The 13,559-nt window shown below is 47.5% G+C and overlaps 1 protein-coding gene across 2 annotated transcripts in view; it reads left to right on the top strand.

Annotated features, from left to right (window-relative positions):
- PSKH1 (protein serine kinase H1) overlaps nt 1-10,337 on the top strand; it is a 207,753-nt gene extending 197,416 nt beyond the window's left edge. For both annotated transcript variants that reach the window (XM_082271072.1, XM_082271071.1), the window contains one exon: nt 9,914-10,337. In XM_082271072.1, the coding sequence (XP_082127198.1) occupies nt 9,914-10,231 (318 nt within the window). In that variant the 3' untranslated portion in view covers nt 10,232-10,337. The remainder of the gene's footprint in view (nt 1-9,913) is intronic.
- The last annotated feature ends 3,222 nt before the right edge of the window (nt 10,338-13,559 follow it).

Raw genomic sequence — 13,559 nt, 5'->3', positions numbered from 1 at the left:
GGGTTAAAAACCGTCGGTCCGCCATTTTAGGTGTGGGCAGCATGCTGGCTTCACTGTGGGCACTTATACAGCAGTGTATGTAGTGTGTTTTGGCGCCTTGCGGCGCCATCTTGTGTGTGGCAATGTGTTTTTGGCTGAGCACATTTCGGCGGCCATTTTCCCGAAGCCTCCCATTACTTTCTATGGGCAACCATTTTTCCTTGGTCTACAATCCTAGTTCAGCCTATTGCGGTGACATCACTTCCTTTTTCTGCATAGAGGAGATCGGCAGGCGTGTAGGTAACACTTGTGGGGTCTGTCTGGCTGTCTTTTTTGTGGGAATACCTCTGGCTGTCAGCTTATTCCTGCTTGGGGGGTCGTTTTGCATAGTCCCTCATAGCGGTGTACTGCGGGGGATCGCGGTGCGCTTAAAGGGCCAGTACTTTTAAAAAAAAAAAAAAAGTTTTTTATTATGGAGTCCCAGGACTGCAAATTTCCCCAGCCTTGGTGGAGGGTTCAGTGTCCTCTGAATCCTCTGCTCTGACTACTCTGTCTGCTGCACTTGCGACTTTGACGTTAAAAGTGGATTTTCTGATGTCCGCACAGCGTACTGGAAAAAGGCCTAGGCTCTCTTTTTCATCCGAGTCTGACATGGTTGCCGTAGGTAGCGTGCCCCTTGAAGGGTCTCGCTCTTCTCAGTCTGAGGGGGAGGCGGAGGTTGTGGGGGTAGATGATACCCTCCCTGGGACGGCCGAGGACCGCGCAGCTATGGATGCGCTGATCCTTTCCATTAAGGAAACACTTGATTTAGAGGATGAGCCCAATCCTCCGGGGATAGTGTCCTCTTTTGGTACACACAGATCCTGTAAGGCGGCGCAGGTTTTATTTGCCCTGCTGAGTTTCACGCAACTGTGAATGAACAATGGCGTAACTTAAAGCGCACTTTTGTGGTGCCCAAAAAGTTTCAACTTCTTTACCCCTTTGCGTCTCCTATGGATTCACGCTGGTGTGTGGCTCCTACTGTGGATCACACTGTGGCCAGGTTAAACAAGGCCACTCTAGTACCCACCGAGGATTCTCTGGTGTTTAGGGATCCTACGGATAGAAGGCTGGAATCTCTTGCCCGCCATGCTTACATGGTGGCAGGTTCCATGCTGAAACCTATCTTCGCCTTTGTAATGGTGGCTCAAGCCGTGGCGGATTGGACCAAGGTGCTTAGACGCACCAACGTGGCTGATTCTGCTCCCCCTACTACACTGGAGATGGTGGACCAGATTTATCAAGGAGTCATGTACTTGTGCGATGCGGCCTTTAATGAGGCCCCGTTAGCTGTGCGCCTATCCAGTGTCGGGGTGCTTAACGTCGCCTGATTTGGCTGAAAAGTTGGTCTGCTGACTAGACTTCCCGGAAAACGGTGTCCGACATCTCCAATGTGGGGTCTCGCCTTTTTGGGGAATCCCTGGATGAGTTGGTTAAGGGTGTCACTGACAGCAAAAGCATTCTGTTGCCCCAGAATCCTAAGGGTAAGTTCTTCCGCGGTAAGCGGGGCCCCTCCTTTAAACCAAACCGGGGGCCCTTTCGTGCCTTCAAGGCGCAGGGCAAGGGGAAAAACCCTGGGCGGGCAAGCCAAAAGCCGCCCAGGCTGGTGCGGCGGCCAAGTCCGCAACTGCCTGAAGGGGCGCCCTTGCCCGTTTCAGGGGTGGGGGGACATCTGCACGGTTTCCTCCAACCTTGGTTGCTCCGGTTTCCGGACAGGTGGGTTCAGGAAATCATTTGATCGGGTTACAAGATCGAATTCCTTTCGCGACCGGCGGGCAGATTCTTTCCCTCAAATCTTCATTTGACCCCAGATCGGTTGCCCAGGGGGTAATTGTCCCGGTGCCATCGGGACAGATTTCGGGGGTTTTACTCTAATCTGTTCACTGTGCCCAGAAAGGAGGGCAAGGTGCATCCGATTCTGGACTTGAAAGCTCTGAACCGCTTTGTGCGCGTTCAAAAGTTCCGCATGGAATCGCTTCGCTCGGTGGTGGCCTCTTTGAGTCCGGGAGATTTCCTGGCCTCCATTGACCTGAAGGATGCATATTTACACATCCCCATATTCATGGGTCATCAGAGGTACCTCCGATTCGCTATCGCGGAGGAACACTATCAGTTTGTGGCGTCACCTTTCGGTCTCGCTTCGGCTCCAAGGGTCTTTACCAAAGTGCTGGCTCCTGTTCTGGGCCTATTGAGGGCACAGGGCATTGCGGTCTTGGGATATCTGGACGATCTCCTGTTAAGATCGAGTGCCAGTCAGAGCCTGATGCGCGATCTGTCCACCACGGTTCAGACGCTCCAGGAGTTCGGATGGACCAACAACGTTCAGAAGTCGACTTTGTCTCCTTCGGTTCGTCTCCCATACTTGGGAATGGTCCTGGACTCCGCCCAAGCGAAGGTGTTTCTGCCGGAGAACAAGCTCCGTACCCTGCAGAACGAGGTCATGTCCCTCGGGGACAACGAGTCCTCGTCGCTCAGGACCTGTATGGGATTGATGGTGTCAGCCTTCGAGGCGATACTGTTTGCTCAGTTTAACACGCGGGCTCTCCAAGCGGAGATTCTGGCCAGATGGGACAGGCATCCTCAGTCCTTGGACCTGAGGGTGTCTCTGAGTCGCCAAACCAGATTGGATCTTCTGTGGTGGCTCCAGTCTCCGGCTGTAGCGGAGGGAAAATCCTTCCGGCCGTTGCTGTGGATGGTGATTACCATGGATGCCAGCCTGTCGGGCTGGGGTGGTGTCCTGGGCAACCTATCTGCCCAGGGCACTTGGTCAGCGGAGGAGTCCTCTCTTCCGATCAACATCTTGGAGTTGAGAGCAATCAGGCTGTGCCTGCTGCATTGGTCGGATCGTCTTCAGGGCCGCCCTGTACGGGTGCAGACGGACAATGCCACTGCAGTGGCTTACATCAACCACCAAGGGGGCACCAGGAGTGCCCGGGCAGCCCAGGAAGTGACCAGCATTCTGTCTTGGGCCGAGACTCGCGTCCCGGCGATCTCGGCAGTTCACATTCCGGGTGTGGAGAACTGGCAGGCCGATTATCTGAGCCGCCAGTCACTGGACCACGGGGAATGGTCCCTACACCCGGAGGTGTTTCAAATGCTGTGTGCAAAATGGGGATCCCCGGACGTGGATCTGTTCGCGTCCCGGCTAAACAACAAGGTGGGAAGGTTCGTGGCACGAACGCGCGATCCTCTGGCAGACGCTATCGTCTGATGTATGCCTTTCCTCCGATTCAGTTGTTGTCCAGGTTCCTTCGCAGGTTGGTCTCGGAACCAACGTTGGTGATTCTGGTGGCACCAGACTGGCCGCGCCGGTCTTGGTACGCGGACATCATTCAACTAGCCGTCGAGCCTCCATGGCGGCTCCCGTTACGAGACGATCTACTGTCTCAGGGACAGATCTTCCATCCTCCTTTACAATCGCTGGCTTTAACGGCGTGGCTGTTGAAAGCCAGGTCCTGAGAGACAGGGGTCTTTCCTCGGAGGTCATTCCTACCTTGCTCAAAGCAAGGAAAGCCTCGTCTGGTAAGGTTTATTATCGTACCTGGAAGGCTTATTTTGCCTGGTGTGAAGCCGGGGGCTTCCCTTCTCGTTCCTATTCGGTGGCGAGGGTGTTGGCCTTCCTACAAACTGGTGTGGACCAACGCCTTGCGTTGACCACGATTAAGGGCCAGTTGTCTGCACTGGCTGTTCTTTTTTAGCGCCCCTTGGCGTATAACTCTCTGATTCGCACCTTTATTCAAGGTGTGCGTCACTTGGCCCCTGCTCGGAGGGCGCCTCTACCTCCATGGGACTTGAACTTGGTTCTGTCCGTTTTGCAACGTCCTCCCTTTGAAAACATCAGGGAAATTTCTTTGCCTCTGCTGTCTAAGAAGGTTGCCTTTCTAGTGGCGATCACTTCTGCCCGCAGAGTGTCGGAGTTGGCGGCCTTGTCCTGCCGCTCCCCTTACCTGGTGGTTCATAAGGATAAGGTGTTCTTGCGACCTAACCAGTCTTTCCTTTGAAAGGTGGTTTCTGACTTTCACCTTAATGAGGACATTGTTTTGCCTTCGCTCACATCCTAAGGAGTTTGCTTTGCATTCCTTGGATGTTGTCAGGGCGATCAGGGTTTACCTGTCGTCCACTGAATCCTTTCGGAAGTCGGATTCTCTTTTTGTCCTTCCTGAGGGACCTTGGAAGGGTATGGCTGCGTCTGCAGCGACCATTTCAAAATGGATCAGACAGACGATTGTACAGGCCTATTCGATTTAAGGAACGGGTTCCGCCCTTCCCTGTCAAGGCGCACTCTACCAGAGGGGTGAGTGCGTCCTGGGCCTTTCCGGCATCAGGCTTTGGTGGCCCAGGTGTGCAAGGCTGCGACTTGGTCGTCTGTGCACACTTTTTCAAAGTTCTATAAACTTGATGTTCTGGCATCGGCAGATGCCTCTTTTGGCCGCAAAGTTCTGTGTGCGACAGTACCTTAAGGGGATCCTAGTTTTGCAGGGCCCTGACTGTTGGGGTTGTTTTTTCCCCCTTGTTTACTTGCCTTCCTGGGTTATTGCTCCAGTTGAGCTTTTATGTATCCTCCGGTAACATAAAAGCTCAACTGGAGCAATAACCCAGGAAAGCTGTGGGTGCTGCGTTGCCTTTTCTGACTGTTGCGTTTCCCACCCCTCATGTCTGCACTGCTTTGGGACATCCCATTGGTGAAGACTGTATGAGTGGGCGGCGACTGTCAGAGGACGTAAGAGAAAACTGAATTTTTGTAAAATCTTACCGTAAAATTCCTTTCTCTGAGTCCTCTGACAGTCGCCGCCCCCGCCCCTCTATTGGGGTTCTTTGGACTTTAACTGCTTGCTACCAAACTGAGTTGGGGTGGCTGATTGCAGGGGGGTATTGGACCAGTGGGACAGCCCCCATAGGTGTGTCTATGTAAATTACTTTGTTTTTAATAAGTCTTATGCCTAGCTTGCTCCTATGGATAAGAGGTCAATACCCATTGGTGAAGACTGTATGATTTGGCGGCGACTGTCAGAGGACTCAGAGAAAGGAATTTTACGGTAAGATTTTACAAAAATTCAGTTTTCCATAGAACATCAGGCTATCCACAACATCATTAAAAAGCACTGGCCAACTCTTAAGAATGATATGGTTTTGGGGCCACTTTTGCCCGAAAAACTATTTGTTTCTTTCATGGGGGGGGCATCCCTTAGGGATAAAATAGCCCCAAATATATTAAATCTTCCACTAGACCAACCTTTTTGCAGGAGCTGAAGGGATTCTTTTTCATGCAGATAAATGTACTGTCTGCCAGATACAGGGTAGGAAGATAATTTCTTTACAGTCTAATACCTCTAGGGACTACTCCATCAAGTCAATAATTTTGTGTGCTTCCACTATTATCAATCTACTGCAGTGCCTTGTTAAAAGGACTATGAGGTCCCTTAGTGTCAGATTGGACGACCAGCTATTAAACATCTGGAGGGGATGTCATCACCTTTTAAACATTGCGCCCAGTGCCATAATAAGCACCTAGCGGGCCAACACTTCATTGGTATAGACAAATATATTTCTCATTGTAGAGGGAGTTCTTAAAACATAAAGTGATTGTAAACTATCACCTTGTAAAACAACCCATCCAGTTTAAAATAGAAATGAAAGGCAAAGCATTTTTCTCTATCGTCCATTGACAGACACAGCCTCATCTTCATCAGCTGAATGGGTTATGCTCCTCCCTGCAGGAGTAGTCTAGGCAGGAAAAAATATACATGTACACGCCCATGGGGCTGTCCCCACAGGCATAACCCACACACACTCAGCTCAGCAAACCAATTTGTTTCTGCTAGAGAAGGAGTAGGGCCTAGGTTTCCTGACCACAGGTAGGACCTAGGTTTCCTGATCTGCTACTCCAGGTGGTATTCACCCTGGTTTACGGCCTTGGGGCAATTTTGAGGGTTTTATTTCCACCTGTTTACGGTTCCAAAGACAGAAGGCAGGGTTTGTCTGATCTGGGTTTGTCAGGTTTTTTTTGGATCTCAAGGCCTTGAATAGCTTTATGCGGGTGCAAAAGTTCAGGATAGAGTCCATTCAGTCTTTGGTGGCCTCCTTGCCTTTTATCCACATCAAAGATGCCTACCTGCACATACCGATTTGTGCCCAGCACCAGCGTTTTCTCCGCTTTGCAGTTGAGAAGCACTATCAGTTTAGTAGAGCTTTCCTTTGGTTTTGCCTCAGCTCCTTGGGTTTTCACGTAGATGCTGACACCAGTTCTGGCATTGCTGGGGATTGCATTGGTTAGTTATCTGGATGAGTCCTCCTCAGCATCAGGGACAATAAGGTGATCACGATCCATACTTTGCGGAAGTTTGGTCGGCTTCTGAACTACCACAAATACACCCTGACCAGGAAGTTAGAATACCTGGGTCTGACTCTCAACTGGGGGCTGGCTGTCCTTCCAATGGACAAGCTCCGGAAGCTGCGTTCCGCGATTCGCCAGTTGTCCCGCAGGCTGTCTTTTCTTCAAACTTGCATGCAGGTTCTTAGCCTGAGGGTGTCTACCTTCGAGGCTGTTCTGTATGCACAGTTTCACATGAGGACCCTTCAGAAGGAGATCTTGTTGAAGCGGGAAAGGTACTCAACTCCCTGGATGCACAGATCTGCCTGGGTCGGGACTCTGGAGACAAGGGGGTCCCTGACTTAGTGGCTTTGGTCTACAGGCTCTTCAGGAAGGAAAATAATTTCTCTCCTTGCATTGGACAGTTGTCAAAATGGATGTCAGTCTGTCCAAGTGGGGAGGAGTCCTGGGGCCGAGGTCAGCTTAGGGTGGCTTTACACTGGAGGAATCCAGATTGCCGATCCTTGTCTTGGAACTCTGAGTGATCAGGCTGTGCCTGGAGCACTGGACGCAGCATCTTAGGGGACTCCATGTCCGGATCCAGTCAGACAATGCCACAGCAGTGGCTAATGTCAATCACCAAGGCGGAACAAAAAGTGCAGTGGCAGCGTTGGAGGCTTCCAACATCCTCAGGTGGGCAGGACGCTATGTGCCAGCGCTCTCCTCCGCGCACATCCCGGTCATGGAATACTGGCAGGTGGATTACCTTAGTTAGCAGGTGCTGGACCAAGGAGAGTGGTCCCTGCCTCCGGACATCATCTGTGTCTGCCTTGGAGTACTCCACATGTGGATCTGTTGGCATCTCGGCTCAACAGAAAAATTCAGAGGTTCATGGCAAGGTTGTGGGTTCCCCTAGCGGATGCTACAGACCCCCTGGTGGCGTCATGGAGCCAGTATCGCCTTCTTTATGCTTTCCCTCCTCTCAAGCTTCCTTCACGAGGATAGAGGCAGAAGGGCTTCCGGTCATTCTGATGGCCCCGGATTAGCCCCGCTGGTCCTGGTACGCCGACGTAGTGCGACTGGTTATGGACGCCTCTTGGGGTCTGTCTCTAAGGGAGAACCTGCTCCCCCAAGTGCCAATCTTCCACCCTGCTTTACTGTCGCTGGCTTTAATGGCTTTGCTTGAAAAGCCAGATGTTGAAGGACAGAGACTTGTCGGGGTCAGTGATCCCTACTATGCTGAAGGCAAGAAAGTCTACCTCTAGAAAGATATACCATGGTACCTGGAGGGCGTACATCTCATGGTGTGAATCTGCCGGTTTCCACCCCCATTCCTTTTCAATGCCTTGGATTTTGGCCCTTCTTCAACAGGTTGATGAGCAAAGTTAGCCTTGAGTACAATCAAGGGCCAGGTGCTCGCTCTGGCAGTTTTACTTCAACGACTCTTTGCCATGCATTCTTTGGCTTGTACCTTCATTCAAGAGGTTCGGCACATGGCTCCGCCATTGCACTCTCTGTTGCCGCCATGGGACCTAAACCTAGTTCTCTCAGTTCTCTAGAAGCCTCCAGTTGAGAATATTTGGGAGATTTCCTTGCTTACATTGTCACACAAGGTTGCCTTTTTAGTAGCTATTACCTCTGCTCACAGAGTGTCGGAGCTGGCGGCCTTACCCCCATCCTACTCTTTTTTTTGGTGGTTCACAAAGATAAGGTGGTTCTCCGCCCAATGCAGTCATTTCTGCCGAAGGTTGTCTCAGATTTTCATTTGAATGAAGACATTGTGCTGCCTTCTTTGGGCCCCAGGCCTTCTCATCCCAAGGAGTTTGCGTTGTACACCCTGGTTGGGGTTTGGGCAATTCAGGTGTATCTATCGCCTACAGAGTCTTTTTGATGGCCAGACTCTCTTCTTAAGAAAGCAACCGGCTTCCTCTGCTACCATTTTAGGTGGATTAGTACCTCTTGGGCCTTCCGTCATCAGGTATTGGTTTTTAAAGTTTGCAAGGTGGCTACCTGGTCGTCAGTGCACACTTTCACTAAATTTTACAAAGTGGATGTCTTGCCATCTGCGGGTGCTTCTTTAGGCTGCAAAGTGTGCAGGCGGCCGTTTGAGGGGTCTGTTCCCTCTTGGGGAGTGTTTTTTTTCTGGTTGGGCTCCTGTGTTCTTGTTGAGCTCCTGTTGACCTGGTTTGGCCTTTTTTTGTTTGGTCTTGGGTTTTCCCACCCATTTCTTTTTTAGGCACTGCTTGGGGACGTCCCTATGGTTAAGAATATGAAAGAGCTGTGTCCATCAATGAACGTCAGAGAAAACAGGATTTGTTTGTTACTCACTGTAAAAAATCCCTTTCTCTTGAGTTCATTGATGGACCCAGCACCCACCCCTCTATGGAGTTTGATACTTCTGACACTGCTTGCTACAAAACTGGATGCCTATAGCAGAGAGGGGATTTATACCAGCTAGGACTGCACATAGGTGTTGCCATGTTTATTTTTCTGCCTAGTGTCCTACTCCTGTAGGTGGCTATATAACCCTACGGTCGAGAATATGAACAGCTGTTTCCGTCAATTAACTCAGAGAAAGGGATTTTACGGTGAGTAACAAAAAAATCCTCTTTTTTCTTCATTTATGTTATAAAATTTTGCAAATGAGTAAAAAAAAATTTCTTTACTAATGTGCGGTGATGAGGCTGCACTGATGGGCACTGATGAGGCTGCACAGAAAAGGCAGCATTGATAGGCACTGATATGCTGCACTGATGGACACTAATATGCTGCACTGATAGTCTGCACTTATGGTCACCGATGTTCTGCATTGATGGACACTGATTGGCACGAATGGGGCTGCACTGATCATCAGGGCACTAAAGATCAGTGCCCTGACTATTAGTGTAAATGTCCCCTGTCACAGGATAGCCAGTTATTGGCTTTCCTTTCCTCAGCGCTGTGACAGCGCTGAGGAAAGGAAATGCAGATTAACCACCATTTGTTTACATGTGACCAGCTGTGATTGGACATAGCTGATCACATGGTAAAGGGCTGCTGTGCTTGGCCCTTTACCATGTGCTTGGAACCCTGCACCCCCAAGGGGAGGATGTCAATAGATGCCCTCCCAGAACTGGACGACCGTGCTGTAGCTGTCTTTCGGCTGTAGAACGGTCAGCAAGTGGGGCTGACAGACAGCTGACAAAAGCCCCAGGCGCCAGGAGGCCATTTCGAGTTGCCATGGCAATCTGGCACCTGGGATTTGTCTAGCCCTGATATAAAGGATATTCCAGCAGCTTTCTTATTTGCTGGTGACCAGTCACCTGCAGATAGCTGCATATAATCCATGGTTAAAGGCAAAAGATCCTGTGTCCCGTATTGTATTCCAAAAATTAGATTTTCCTGGTAAGTCAAAAATCCTATTTTATTTTTGCACTGTTGACATTTATTTAGTTCTATTTTTCAGTACAAAACTTGGAAAACAATATACAGTATATCAAAATATTCATAATATTTCACGGTCTACGATAAATGTTCATTTAACATTTAAGAGAAATGTCTGTATTTTAGATTTTTATTTATTTTTTATATGTTTTAAATCTGTAGCCTTGGCCAAGTGTTTCTAATCTGGCAAAGGACTTCATTGATCGTCTGCTGATGGTGGATCCCAGTGAAAGAATGACTGCATCTCAGGCTCTTAAACACCCCTGGGTTGTAAGCATGGCTGCATCTTCATCCATGAAAAATCTGCACAGGTCTATTTCACAGAATTTGCTCAAGAGAGCTTCATCCCGATGTCAGAGTACCAAGTCTGCACAGTCTGTTCGTTCCAGTCGCTCTAACAAGTCAACTAAATCACGAAGAGTGAGAGAACGAGAACTTCGGGAACTCAATTTGCGTTACCAGCAACAATACTATGGATAACATTGTTCAAAATGTTTTTATTTTTTTTATTGTCGATGACTTTTGCCTATTTGATGGAAATAGTATTATTTGGTTATTTTATTACTTCCCTTTTATGAAATAAGCATTCTTTGTTTATTGAGATAATGATTATATTTAATAGTTTTTGGGGTTGTAAGGGGCTAGGAGGTATTTCTTACTTCAATGCATTTTTACCTACAGTATCTCACAAAAGTGAGTACACCCCTCACATTTTTGTAAATATTGTATTATATCTTTTCATGTGACAACTCTGAAGAAATGACACTTTGCTACAATGTAAAGTAGTGAGTGTACAGCATGTATAACAGTGTAAATTTGCTGTCCCCTCAAAATAACTCAACATACAGCCATTAATGTCTAAACTGCTGGCAACAAAATTGAGTACACCCCTAAGTGAAAATGTCCAAATTGGTCCCAAAGTGTCAATATTTTGTGTGATCCCCATTATTTTCCAGCACTGCCTTAACCCTTATGCATGGAGTTCACCAGAGCTTTACAGGTTGCCACTGGAGTCCTCTTCCACTCCTCCATGACGACATCATGGAGCTGGTGGATGTTAGAGACCTTGCGCTGCTCCACCTTCCGTTTGATGATGACTCACAGATGCTTAATTCGGTTTAGGTCAGGAGAAATGCTTGTCCAGTCCATCACCTTTACCCTCAGCTTCTTTAGCAAAGCAGTGGTCATCTTGGAGGTGTGTTTGGGGTCGTTATCATGTTGGAATACTGCCCTGCGGCCCAGTCTCCAAAGGGAGGGGATCATGCTCTGCTTCAGTATGTCACAGTACATGTTGGCATTCATGGTTCTCTCAATGAACTGTAGCTCCCCAGTGTTGGCAGCACTAATGCAGCCCCAGACCATGACACTTCCACCACCATGGTTGACTGTAGGCAAGACACACTTGTCTTTGTACTCACCTGGTTCCCGTCACACACGCTTGGCACCATCTGAACCAAATAAGTTTATCTTGGTCTCATCAGACCACAGGACATGGTTCCAGTAATCCATGTTCTTAGTCTGCTTGTCTTCAGCAAACTGTTTGCGGGCTTTCTTGTCCATTATCTTTAGAAGAGGCTTCCTTCTGGGACAACAGCCATGCAGACCAACTTAAAGCAGTGTGCAGCGTATGGTCTGAGCACTGACAGACTGACCCCCACCCCTTCAACCTCTGCAACAATGCTGGCAGCCCTCATATGTCTATTTCCCAAAGACAACCTCTGGATATGACGCTGAGCATGTGCACGCAACTTCTTTGGCTGACCATGGCGAGGCCTGTTCTGAGTGGAACCTGTCCTGTTAAACAGCTGTATGGTCTTGGCCACGGTGCTGCAGCTCAGTTTCAGGGTCTTGGCAGTCTTCTTATAGCCTAGGCCATCTTTATGTAGAGCAACAATTCTTTTTTTCAGATCCTCAGAGAGTTCTTTGCTGTGTGGTGCCATGTTGAATTTCCATTGACAGTATGAGAGAGTGAGAGCGATAACACCAAATTTAACACACCTGCTCCCCATTTACACCTGAGACCTTGCAACCCTAACGAGTCACATGACAACCAGGAGGGAAAATGTCTAATTGGGCCCAATTTGGACATCTTCACTTAGGGGTGTACTCACTTTTGTTGCCAGTGGTTTAGATATTCATGTGTGTTGAATTATTTTGAGGGGACAGCAAATGTACACTGTTATACAAGCTGTACATTCACTACTTTACATTGTAGCAAAGTGTAATTTATTGAGTGTTGTCACATGAAAAGATATAATAAAATATTTATAAAAATGTGAGGGTGTACTCACTTTTGTGAGATACTGTATATGTTCTTGGTTGAGCCTTTTCTCCGCCTTGTGCCATAGTAGTCACTGTTTGTGCATTTGCCATTGAGCAATGTTCCTTAGGGCTCATTTACACTATGCTTCAACTTAATTACGCTTTAACTTCAACACACACACATTAAAGCGCTTACCGCTTCAACATGCTTTTTTGATGTGTTTTTGAAGCTTCTGCAATGTTTCGGTGGTGCTTTGATGATGCTTCAATGGTGCTTTTTTGAAGTTTTAATGAAGCTTGTCAGGTGCCCTGTGTGTGTGTTGATATCCCATGCCTGCAATAACTATAAAACAAAGCGAAGCTAAAACTGAATGAAAGCCTCTCAAAAACTGCAGGTGCTTCAAGCGAGCTTTGTCATAGCCTTCTATAGAGGCTTTGAAGATGCTTTGAAGCAACATGGGGTATAATTTTTGAAGCAAAGAAAACACAATGTGTGAACAGGACTGTAAGCTAACATTTTTATTTAGTGACAGGTGCTTTGATTGGTGTTCAGAGTGCTTTAAAAAATGGTGTCCAGTGCCATGTTTTGAAGCAAGTGTAAATAAACCCTAACTGAAATTTTAGAGTTTTTTTAAACTACAGCCCAGAGAATTGTGTACAAAACCTGGAGGAAGAACTACGTGGTTTTGGACATTTTTAATAATTTTAGCCCTTTACACTACTAGTTTTCTCAAACTTTTTAAAATGTTTTACTTTTAAAAGTGATGAAAAAACGTAGGAAAAATTTAGCCAAATTTTGAAGCCCTTTAACACCGAAGCAAGATATGCACTGAGAGTATAGGTGGAGAGTACTTGTCAGGAAAAAAAAACCATGGTAGCTTGCCTATAAAATGTGTAAAAGGTGCGCTGATTATAAACTGTGTAAAGCTGCAACCGTAGATCCAAAATGTGGAAATAATATAGTGAAAGTAAAATCAAGTGCGCTAAACAAGTGTGATGGTGTTCTTCAAATGAGGAACACTAAAAGATGCTCAAATCAAAAAGCAAATAATAACTAATGTTCCACGACAAACAGTTAAATGTATAAACCAAACAGTGTACAAATGATCTAAAGTTGTATATACAATAATAGTGCACAAAAACACAAAAGTGTACAAAAAATTCCAAATAAAGAGTGAAGTCCAAATAACAATGACAAATGTCCGTGATGAGTAACAAAGCAGAACAACAGTGCTCCAGTTAACAGCCAGAAAACAACTTGATGTGTCTGATGTCCCACCACCGATATAGGTTTGCTTCTTACCAGAACTCAATAGTAATAGATGATGGCTGCCAACAGGAAGGCAAGAGGACCTGAGTAGCCTTTGGGATTTTTTTCTGCTGTGTTTTTCCCACCCCTCATTTTGACACTGCTTTGGGACATCCCAATGGTCAAGAAAATTCTGGAGCTGTGCCCGTCAGTAAACGAAAGAGAAAACTGGATTTTTGTCTTACCGTAAGGCACCAGGGCAAATCAATCTTATGGTCCTATCTAGGGAGTCCAGGG

The sequence above is a fragment of the Pelophylax lessonae genome, assembly GCF_965119305.1.
Source record: "Pelophylax lessonae genome assembly, chromosome: 10".
NCBI classification, from domain to species: Eukaryota; Metazoa; Chordata; class Amphibia; order Anura; family Ranidae; genus Pelophylax; species Pelophylax lessonae.
Note: the sequence above shows the minus strand (reverse complement) of the source record. Positions and strands in the feature narration are given on the sequence as shown.